Raw genomic sequence first — 12058 nt, forward strand, 5'->3', positions numbered from 1 at the left:
AAGCAGTGTGTCTGTGCTGAGTGAGAGGTCTCCAGGGTGGCATAAGACATGCTGCAGCCCTTAGAGACCTTCCTTGGCATCAGGGCCCTTGGTACTAGCAGTACCAGTTACAAGGGACTTATCTGGATGCCAGGGTCTGCCAATTGTGGATACAAAAGTACAGGTTAGGGAAAGAACACTGGTGCTGGGGCCTGGTTAGCAGGCCTCAGCACACTTTCAATTGTAAACATAGCATCAGCAAAGGCAAAAAGTCAGGGGGCAACCATGCCAAGGAGGCATTTCCTTACACCTTGTATGCTGTGTTGATCGAGGTGTGCTCCCCACCCTGTCATGGAAGCATCTGTTGTTATTACGTATTGTGGCACTGGGTCTTGGAAAGGCCGCCCTTTGTTTAAATTTATGTTGTTCCACCACAGAAGCGAGAGGTAAGTTTGGCGGTCTATTAACACCAGATCTAGAAGATGACCCTGTGCTTGAGACCACTGTGATGCTAGGCACTGTTGTAAGGGCCTCATGTGCAGTCTTGCGTTTGGGACAATGGCTATGCATGAAGACATCATGCCTAGGAGTTGTAATATCATCTTTGCTTGTATCTTTTCTGTTGGATACATGCGTTGTATGATGGTGTTGAAATTTTGAATTCTTTGGGGACTTGGAGTGGCTACTCCTTTTGTTGTGTCTATTATGGCTCCTAGGTATTGTTGTACCTTGCACGGCAGAATGTTGGATTTCGTGAAGTTGACGGTGAACCCTAGTTTGAAGAGGGTTTGTATGATCTGATTTGTGTGATTTGAGCACTCTATTAACGAATGGGCCTTGATTAGCCAGTCGTCTAGATATGGGAACACATGTATTTGCTGCCTTCTGATGTGTGCAGCGACTACCGCTAGACATTTGGTAAAGACTCTTGGTGCGGTTGTTAATCCGAAAGGCAGTACCTTGAATTGGTAATGTATTCCTTTGAATACAAACCTTAGGTATTTCCTGTGCGATGGGTGTATTGGTATATGGAAATACGCGTCCTTGAGGTCTAAAGTTGTCATGTAGTCGTGTAGTTTTAGCAATGGTAATACTTCTTGTAGTGTGACCATGTGAAAGTGGTCTGATTTGATGAATGTGTTCACTATTCTGAGGTCTAGGATTGGTCTCAGCGTTTTGTCCTTCTTTGGTATCAGAAAGTACAGTGAGTAAACTCCTGTGTTTATTTGTGTGTTTGGCACTAATTCGATTGCATTCTTTTGCAATAGTGCCTGCACTTCTATCTCCAGGAGATTGGAATGATGTTTTGTCAAATTTTGTGCTTTTGGTGGTATGTTTGGAGGGAATTGTAGAAATTCTATGCAATAACCATGTTGGATAATTGCTAGAACCCAAGTGTCTGTAGTGATTTCCTCCCATGCTTTGTAATAATGACTTATTCTTCCCCCCACTGGTGTTGTGTGGAGGGGGTGAGTGACGTGTGAGTCACTGCTTAGTAGTAGGGGTTTTGGGGCTTTGAAATTTTCCTCTATTCCTAGGGAATTGCCCTCCTCTATATTGTCCCCGAAAACCTCCTCTGTACTGTCCCTGGTAACTGGACGGTGTTGCCTGTGAGGTGCTGGCTTGTGTGCTCTGACCCCGAAACCCCCCTCTAAAGGGTGTTTTACGGAATGTGCTGTAATTCCCTCTGCTCTGCGGGGAGTAGAGTGCGCCCATGGCTTTAGCAGTGTCCGTGTCTTTTTTGAGTTTCTCAATCGCTGTGTCCACTTCTGGACCGAACAGTTCTTTTTCGTTAAAAGGCATATTGAGAACTGCTTGCTGAATCTCTGGTTTAAATCCAACGTTCGGAGCCATGCATGCCTTCTGATAGTTACAGATGTATTAATTGTCCGTGCAGCTGTATCTGCAGCGTCCATGGAGGAGCGGATTTGGTTGTTGGAAATGGTCTGTCCCTCCTCAACCACTTGTTTTGCCCTATTTTGTAGGTCCTTGGGCAGATGGTCAATGAGATGTTGCATCTCATCCCAATGGGCTCTGTCATAGCGCGCAAGTAGTGCCTGGGAGTTAGCGATGCGCCACTGGTTTGCAGCTTGTGGTGCGACTCTCTTACCAGCTGCATCGAACTTGCGGCTTTCTTTATCTGGGGGTGGTGCATCTCCAGATGTGTGGGAGTTGGCCCTTTTCCTAGCTGCTCCTACAACGACAGAGTCTGGTGGCAGCTGTGTAGTGATGAAAGCCGGGTCTGTAGGAGGCGCCTTATACTTTTTTTCCACTCTTGGTGTGATTGCCCTACTTTTGACCGGCTCCTTAAAGATTTCTTTTGCGTGCCGGAGCATACCAGGGAGCATAGGCAGACTTTGGTAGGAGCTGTGGGTGGAGGAGAGTGTGTTGAATAAAAAGTCATCCTCGACCTGTTCTGAGTGGAGGCTTACATTGTGAAATTGTGCTGCTCTAGCCACCACTTGAGAATACGCAGTGCTGTCCTCTGGTGGAGATGGCTTAGTAGGGTATGCCTCCGGACTGTTATCTGACACTGGGGCGTCGTATAAGTCCCATGCGTCTTGATCTTGGTCACCCTGGCTCATGGTGGTGTGAGCTGGGGAATGTGATGGAGTTTGTGCTGGTGAGAAGTTAATCACAGGTGGAGGAGAGGGTGGTGGGGTAACTTTTTTCACCACTTTTGTTTGTGGTGTTTGTTCAGTTTGGAACTCCAATCTTCTCTTTCTTCTAATAGGGGGAAGGGTGCTTATTTTTCCTGTCCCCTGCTGTATGAAAATACGCTTTTGCGTATGGTCTACATCAGTTGAGTGTAGCTCTTCCTCAAACCTATGCTTTTGCATTTGGGAGGTTAGCGAGTGCTCTTCTGTATAAGAGCCTGAAACTGGGTCGGTTGCAGTTTGTTTTGGCACCGAAACCCTGTCTGCATCTTTTTTCGGCTCCGAGGTGACTTTTTTCTTTTTCGGGGCCGAAACCTCTCGGCGTCGTTCTTCTTCGGTGCCGCTGTCTCGGCGTCGAGCCGTGTCTACACCGGTATCTCGGTGTCGATGCTTGTCTCCAGCACTTTCTCGGTCCCGAGAAGGCTGCGTGCCGGTGTCTCGACCGGAGTCGGACGATCTCGGCACTGTTTGGGCCTTTTTCAGTGCCGACGGTCGGTCACCGAATTTATGGGTCGAGCCATGGCCTGGTGGCAGTGGCGTCCCCTGGGCCTTGTAAATCTTCTTCTGAGTGGTTTTCGACGTCTTACTCACGGTTTGTGTATCGTCGAATCCTTCGGAGTCCGATTCTTGGATCGAAAAGGTTCCCTCCTCTTCTTGTTCCTCAAACTCCCGGTGGGCTGTCGGCGCAGACGCCATCTGAAGCCTTCTGGCTCGACGGTCTCGGAGTGTTTTTCGGGACCGGAACGCACGACAGGCCTCGCAGGTGTCTTCACTGTGCTCAGGTGACAGGCACAGGTTGCAGACCAAGTGTTGGTCTGTATAGGGGTATTTATTGTGGCATTTGGGACAGAAACGGAACGGGGTCCGTTCCATCGGCGTTCTTCTGCACGCGGTCGGGCCGACCAGGCCCCGACGGGGGATCGAAAAAATTACCCCAAAGGGCATTGGAGCTCTTCGATCTTAGACGCGGTGTTGAATCTAACTACGCCGATCCCGAACGCAACAATACCGACGAAAATCTTCCGAAATTAGCTATCTTTCCGTTCCGAAACTCGGAGCGACAGGAACACGTCCGAACCCGATGGCGGAAAAAAAACAATCGAAGATGGAGTCGACGCCCATGCGCAATGGAGACAAAAGGAGGAGTCACTCGGTCCCGTGACTCGAAAGACTTCTTCGAAGAAAAACAACTTGTAACACTCCGGCCCAACACCAGATGGCGAGCTATGCAAAACATGCGTATCTACAGCGACAGATGACATCGAACCTACAATTCCCAAGAGAGCGACCCAGCAGGGAGATGACAACACAGTCTCCTCTATTTAAAAGTTACGTGCTAGAAGTGTCTCCCATCCTCATCTTTTCGTGGACAGCACTTTCAGCATGCATACTTGGGAGACTGAAGTGAACAACATCCCACGGGTTCACAAAGGGATCATCATCAACAAGATATTAGGTGCTATGAGTGCCATGCAACTATCAGCCAGATATCAAGAACGCAATCTGAAAAATACAAAAGGTGACTAAGATCAAAGCACTACATAAAACCACAACAGAATGATAAAGAACTTTCTAATTCATGGAACATATCTACATGGACCCCAAATATATTATCCTGGGTGAGTGCCTTTCTTCAGTTCACAAATGTACCATAATTGGCATGTTTCTAAAACCTAACAGACTTTGTACACTTCTGTCCAGTAGGAGAGTCCACATACTCTTCAACACCCATTTGGATAAGTATCGATTTTACATATGCCATTTGCCTGGTGCAGTATTTAGTTCATTTTATGCAGTGACTTGCACACGTTTGCACTCATTTGTGTTACACTGACACGTTTGTTCATCACTGTTTTAAAATGTAAGTGGCAAACCTGTGAATGTGAAACGCATCCTGCTACTGGTTGTATACCTTAAGATTTTCTTTTTACACATATCTTAAGGCCTACTACAATAATTGAGTACCTACTCTGGCAGAGAGGGGCATATTCTGACAAATGCCATCATAACTCACACAGAGGTTAATTCTTAAGGCAGAAACAAATCAACCACTCTCTAGGGGTCAAATCAACACCCGGTTTGTTTGATTTACCCTAGCCATAGAGACAAGAATAAATCTAAGGTTCTATCAGGATGTAGCTTTAAAACCATCCTACATACACCAGTATAGGCTCTGCTCTTCGCACAAAAATGATGCAGCCACACCAACATCTATCTCCAAATACTCTCTTCTTGAGGGTTGTAGCCCACACTGCAACTCCTAGGGGTATTGTGTGAGGAGGAGTTATATGATGAAGCATGCCACCATTTGGGTGGGTGATCTTTCGTTCAATGAAAAAGGATGTTCCTTTCTTTAAAGACACATCAAGACAACTTCCATACCTAGAGTACATTTTGTGAAATGTATATTTACAATTTATAAAGTTTTTAAGTTTGGGGGATATACTCCTAGGCTTACATCTGTGCCCTCTTGTGTCTAGTCGCATGCATGTCTACGTATTCGTGTAAACTTCTATGGGAATCGAATTCTCTCCGAGAATTGAGCCATCCTCTTCCTTATAGGTGCTTTTCTATCAAACAGCACTTACTAGTGTTGAACTTGCACGATTGGGAGGGTAGTCATTGTTTCTCAATGTTATGTACAGTCCCTGTGCGTACGTTCTGTCAGTTCACGTGTATGCCCTGCAGTCTTGTCACAGGATTGCAGTTGCACAATGGGTCAGGTTGATTAGTGTGTGTGAACCTGGGAATTAGTGTTCGCCTCCATGACTATGTACGCTCTTTCTTTTGTGACATGTACAGGAGGTGAGTTTTGTCAGGTTTACTATTCTCAATGAGGTGCTCAGAGGGAGCCTGTACCCAATCCAACTTATTGGTTATGTCACGGCTTCTGTATGTTCAATCCTGCTGATCTAACCCACACAATTAATCAGAATTGTTGAAGGGGAAAAATAAAAATTGAGGTAGGGCAAATAGTCCTGAAGGTGTACCCCCAAGGAGACTGGAGGCTCTTAGAGAAACTGAGTACATCAATCCTAGTCGTAAAGTTAATTTTTTATATTTCAAGAGTAAGCTATTTTTTTGTCTCACGCACCTTCCAATGCTGTGCAAAGAGGTTGTTTACTAAAGTAATGCTTTTTCAGAAGATGCTAAAAGTTATGTAAGAGTCTGAGGCCTAGACAGACTTGATGGCCCTGACAGACCTCACCAGTCCTGATGTTATAGGTTTCAAGACCACCATGTTATGTTTATTGCTGGATGGGACTGCAGGACCACAACCACAATTAGGTGCCCTCACTTTAGCCCACTGGCAAATAAAACAAATCATGTGATCTCCTTTTTCCACTAATAAATGTCCCCCCTGCCCCAATGATGCATGAGTAGGAAACGGATTTGCTAAAACACTCACTATTGTCTAGCAATTATTCTAGGCACACAGTAGCTGGCTGGCTCCATCATGTATGTACATGGCTGGCCCGCTGCAATTTTATTTACATAAGCCTCCTCTTCATACAAGATCAACAGGACAATAAATCATAAAGATGTTTTTCTTGGTGGCTGTGAGGTCGGAGGGGTCTTAAATAACCAGATATTGCCCATCAGTGGCAAATAAAATCACAAAGCAGTATTAAATGTTACCTTTCTGCTTTCAAATGGCTGGTTTAAAAGACACAAGACAAGCAGTTTCACCCCACACAACACACTGCTTACAACCGATGCTGGACAGTCAATATTTCTCAGGCTCACTGATTCCATAGAACGGCTCCTTGTTGTGAACCTCCACCATTCAACATTCAATCTGTAACACATCTGCCCTCTCCCAAACCTTCACTCCAAAGTGAGTGGAATGGACTGTAGTTAGGTAGCCACATTTTATTCTTAAGAACATGCAACTCCTTGCGATTATTATTCTCTCCCACTGGTAGGAGCCGGGTCCACCTCCACCTGTTCTCAGGAGACTGAGTTGCTCCCCACCTTACCTGATCTCGTTCACACGAGGAAGGGGATGCATCACCACCATCTTTTTCTTCGCTCTGGTCATAATGTGTGGAGTAAGAATAAACTGTCCAAAACACTGTGACAAAAGGAAAATGTAGTGGTCAGCTCCCAAGTGTACGTTTCATAGATGGCAGAATTTTAAGAATGTTAAAGGTTTAATTACTTTTAAAATAAAATGTTCAGCAACAGCAAGAATAAAATAAACAGCACTAACAGCAAGGGGCGTATGTAGAGGTATGAGAAAAGGAAAAGAGAAGCTATCAAATTACAGAATGTGTGAATACTACCGAGCTAGCAGGAATGCAGGTAAACAGGGAGAATTGTTCCCCATTACCGGAGAGGTATGGGTAAATCTAAAGGTCTAGTCATTTCACCTTCAACGCTCAGTCATATTTACCCAGATAGTTCTCCTATTAAGGTTAGCAGATGGCACCCTGTGTCTGTATCTCAGTTTACACCTATTGTAAATATTGATTGAGCGGTGATCAAAGTGTGTTGTAGATCAAAGAATAAGTATTTTTTTTCTGACAGTTCATTCATTACAACCATAGGCATAAGGTACTTAAATGCTGGTTGGAGTATAAGTCTCTCTCATACCCCGGCTAATATTTTCAAGATAGTGATGTTGAGGAAAGCATGTGGAATGTTAACAGTGTGTGTTTTCTATTATACCAGAAAGATTAGCATAAGAAAGGGGACAATCTCCTTTATGTACGCCTTATTTTTAAAAGAACTACTACCCGGAATCTTTGCAGAGGGGGTCTGTGAAGAAAATGTTCACTTACATTGGCCAGACCTTATTTCACTCAGTTTGGAAACTACAAAACTCCATGTATCTGAAGGTGAAAAACTATGATGCACAAAAAGAACAACAAAAGGTGCTGCAACCTTCTTTGTACATAAAATTGAAAAGTATACATGGTTTTCACAGAGAAGTATGTACTTGACATTGTGGTCAAAGTTATGATATGGGAACTGTTTGAGTGCTTTCAGAAACCATTTACAAAGTCTGTAAATCAAAGCATTGGCCATGAACAAGCTAGAGAGACAAACATGGTAACCCAAGTTGGTCAGAAGACAAGTTGGACCTGGGAGCACCACAGAACCACCACCTGTGAGTAGAGCCTTTACACTGTCTGTGGCACAGTAGGATCCACCAGCCGGTCATCATCTTCAGGTGCCTGAAAATGCAGGGGAGTGACTTTCACTCAATGGGAGATTCCTTCTTGCTTCTTGGATGCAGTCAGAGTCCTTGTGACCCTGGAGGATGCACAGCCACAGCTGTTGCACAATTCTTGCAGGAGCTGGAGAAACAATGTTGCACTGGGAGCCCTCTAACCGGGATACAGTCTAGTTTCAGTTCCAAAAGCAGACCAGCAGCAGTTCTGGTGGCCAGGAGCGGATGTCTTGCAGGGAGTTCCTTGAGGAGTCTTCAAAGAATCTGAGGACTCACCCTCTGGGAAGCCCTTAAGTAACCCTAAAAGGGGGCTGGTCACTCTCTGCAGTAATCCACCTATCATAGGGGGTCAAGGACGTAATCTACCTGGCCTAACTAGTCAGCTGCTCCCAGGGGCATCCGCCTAACATGTTTCCAAGATGTCAGAATCAACCAACCACCTGGCAGAACTCCCTGCACCCCCCCTAGGGAAGGAGATGGACAGGGGCGTGGTAACTCCCCTGTCCTTTGTGTAGTTTTGCGCTAAAGCGGGAACCAGGGGTTCCTCAACTGGTGCAAACTGGATTATGCAAGGAGGGCACCAAATGTGCCTTTCAAAACAGTCTGGTGGAGCTCAGAGGCCATCCCAGCGCAGCAATACCTATTTCAAAGGGAGAGCTGGTCACACCGCTCCCCTGCAGGAAACAGTGTCTGAGGTCGACAGCAGCGTGGGCTGGCAGACAGACACCGTAAGGCTGCACAGGCAGAACTGGGGGATCCTCTAAGGATCCCCCAGAGTACATGGGATCAAGCAACTAGCACTGGAATTTGTGTAGTTGCACGATTCCAATGTGTTCGATACCAACCATGCCTAGGTTTGGAGAAGCCATTATGTAGATGGAGCACTCATGTTGACCAGTGTCAACTACCTTAAGATGGCTTCCCAGCACTTACAAAGCCCAGGGAATGGAGTCTGGGGTTTGCAGGGGCACCCTCATACTTAGGAGCATGCACCCTGCCTTTGGGCTGAAGGGCCTACCAGAAGAATGGCTTACAGTATCCAAGTGCAGGGACCTTGATATAAGGCAAGCTCTATATCTGAAGTGAAAGGCGCATACACCATTTCACGCAGGCTGCACTGACAGGCCTGTACTAGGGACTTGGGTGCACCAGTATGCTAAGTGTGGGGTGTAAAAGTTTACCAGCAACCAAATTTAGAGGAGCAACTACGGACACTGGGGTCCTAATTAGCAAGATCCCAGTGCACTACAGTCTAAACACACGGACACCAGGCAAAAAGTGGGGGCAACTATGTCAGAAAGATGCTGCTTTCCTACACTGTGCATCTGACCCAAAAGGATTTTGGGAATTATTACTTGGGTAGACCTCTCTTCCTCCCCAACTAATAACGATTTTTTAGCTAGGAAAATGGGTTAACAATACAACCATATTCATCTATACTGTCAAGCCAAACCTAAAAAGGGCCATCTATTCCATCTCTTATACCTAGACCTCTTCCACATCAAACTAATACTTGAGAGATCATTTGGATGACAGGTAATCTCAGTGACTTAGATCAAAAGGGCAGAAATCGACAAGGAGATTGTATTTGGGGAGGAAGGGGGCTTGGACCACAGATGAAGGCAATGTTTTTCAACAGGAATGTAAGGAAATGCCTCCTTGGCATGGTTACCCCCTGACTTTTTGCCTTTGCTGATGCTATGTTTTGATTTGAAAGTGTGCGGAGGCGTGCTAACCAGGCCCCAGCACCAGTGTTCTTTCCCTAACCTGTACTTTTGTTTTCACAATTGGCACACCCTGGCATCCAGGTAAGTCCCTTGTAACTGGTACCCCTGGTACCAAGGGCCCTGATGCCAGGGAAGGTCTCTAAGGGCTGCAGCATATCTTATGCCACCCTGGGGACCCCTCACTCAGCACAGACACACTGCTTGCCAATGGAACGAAGGAGGAGGAGTCCCTCGGTCTCGGGACTCGAAATGAAAATGTCACTTACCCAGTGTACATCTGTTCGTGGCATCAGTCGCTGTAGATTCGCATGTTTTGCATAGCTCGCCATCTGGTGTTGGCCCGGAGTGTTACAAGTTGTTTTTCTTCGAAGAAGTCTTTCGAGTCACGGGACCGGGTGACTCCTCCTTTTGTCTCCATTGCGCATGGGCGTCGACTCCATCTTCGATTGTTTTTCCCCGCAGAGGGTGAGGTAGGAGTTGAATTGTAGTAATAGTGCCCATGCAATGGAGTGACTAAGTATGTACCTATTTAAGGTTGAGATGATACATATACAAATAGTTGAAGGTAACTTCCAAACTGCTACAGGCTCCCGGGGAGGCGGGTGGGCACATGCGAATCTACAGCGACTGATGCCACGAACAGATGTACACTGGGTAAGTGACATTTTCAGTTCGATGGCATCTGTCGCTGTAGATACGCATGTTTTGCATAGACTAGTAAGCAGTTATCTCCCCAAAAGCGGTGGCTCAGCCTGTAGGAGTGGAAGTAGTTTGAAATAATGTTCTTAATACGGCTTGACCTACTGTGGCTTGTTGTGCGGATAACACGTCTACACAGTAGTGCTTGGTGAATGTGTGAGGCGTAGACCATGTGGCTGCCTTACATATTTCTTGCATTGGGATGTTTTCTAGAAAGGCCATGGTAGCACCTTTCTTTCTGGTTGAGTGTGCCCTTGGTGTAATGGGCAGCTGTCGTTTAGCTTTAAGGTAGCAGATTTGGATGCATTTAACTATCCATCTGGCTATACCTTGCTTTGATATTGGGTTTCCTGCATGAGGTTTTTGAAATGCAATTGTAAGGAAATGCCTCCTTGGCATGGTTACCCCCTGACTTTTTGCCTTTGCTGATGCTATGTTTTGAATTGAAAGTGTGCTGAGGCCTGCTAACCAGGCCCCAGCACCAGTGTTCTTTCCCTAACCTGTACTTTTGATTCCACAATTGGCACACCCTGGCACCCAGATAAGTCCCTTGTAACTGGTACCTCGGGCTCTGATGCCAGGGAAGGTCTCTAAGGGCTGCAGCATGTATTATGCCACCCTAGAGACCCCTCACCCAGCACAGACACACTGCTTACCAGCTTGTGTGTTCTAGTGAGAACAAAATGAGTAAGTCGACATGGCACTCCCCTCAGGGTGCCATGCCAGCCTCTCACTGCCTATGCAGTATAGGTAAGACACCCCTCTAGCAGGCCTTACAGCCCTAAGGCAGGGTGCACTATACCATAGGTGAGGGTACCAGTGCATGAGCACTGTGCCCCTACAGTGTCTAAGCAAAACCTTAGACATTGTAAGTGCAGGGTAGCCATAAGAGTATATGGTCTGGGAGTCTGTTTTACACGAACTCCACAGCACCATAATGGCTGCACTGAAAACTGGGAAGTTTGGTATCAAACTTCTCAGCACAATAAATGCACACTGATGCCAGTGTACATTTTATTGTAAAATACACCACAGAGGGCACCTTAGAGGTGCCCCCTGAAACTTAACCGACTATCTGTGTAGGCTGACTAGTTCCAGCAGCCTGCCACACTAGAGACATGTTGCTGGCCCCATGGGGAGAGTGCCTTTGTCACTCTGAGGCCAGTAACAAAGCCTGCACTGGGTGGAGATGCTAACACCTCCCCCAGGCAGGAGCTGTAACACCTGGCGGTGAGCCTCAAAGGCTCACCCCTTTGTCACAGCACCGCAGGACACTCCAGCTAGTGGAGTTGCCCGCCCCCTCCGGCCCCCACTTTTGGCGGCAAGGCCGGAGAAAATAATGAGAATAACAAGGAGGAGTCACTGGCCAGTCAGGACAGCCCCTAAGGTGTCCTGAGCTGAGGTGACTAACTTTTAGAAATCCTCCATCTTGCTGATGGAGGATTCCCCCAATAGGATTAGGGATGTGACCCCCTCCCCTTGGGAGGAGGCACAAAGAGGGTGTACTCACCCTCAGGGCTAGTAGCCATTGGCTACTAACCCCCCAGACCTAAACACGCCCTTAAATTTAGTATTTAAGGGCTCCCCTGAACCTAAGATTTTAGATTCCTGCAACTACAAGAAGGACTGCCTAGCTGAAAACCCCTGCAGAGGAAGACCAGAAGAGAACAACTGCCTTGGCTCCAGAAACTCACCGGCCTGTCTCCTGCCTTCCAAAGAACTCTGCTCCAGCGACGCCTTCCAAAGGGACCAGCGACCTCTGAATCCTCTGAGGACTGCCCTGCTTCGACGATGACAAGAAACTCCCGAGGACAGCGGAC

General features: G+C 46.7%; 1 protein-coding gene across 5 annotated transcripts in view; it reads right to left on the reverse strand.

Moving 5' to 3' along the window:
* CAD (carbamoyl-phosphate synthetase 2, aspartate transcarbamylase, and dihydroorotase) overlaps positions 1–12058 on the reverse strand; it is a 617432-nt gene that overhangs the window by 21932 nt on the left and 583442 nt on the right. For all 5 annotated transcript variants that reach the window (XM_069233593.1, XM_069233597.1, XM_069233596.1 and 2 more), the window contains one exon: positions 6617–6711. In XM_069233593.1, coding sequence (XP_069089694.1) covers positions 6617–6711 — 95 coding nt within the window. The remainder of the gene's footprint in view (positions 1–6616; positions 6712–12058) is intronic.

The sequence above is a fragment of the Pleurodeles waltl genome, chromosome 5 (genome assembly GCF_031143425.1).
Source record: "Pleurodeles waltl isolate 20211129_DDA chromosome 5, aPleWal1.hap1.20221129, whole genome shotgun sequence".
In the NCBI taxonomy this organism is placed as follows: Eukaryota; Metazoa; Chordata; class Amphibia; order Caudata; family Salamandridae; genus Pleurodeles; species Pleurodeles waltl.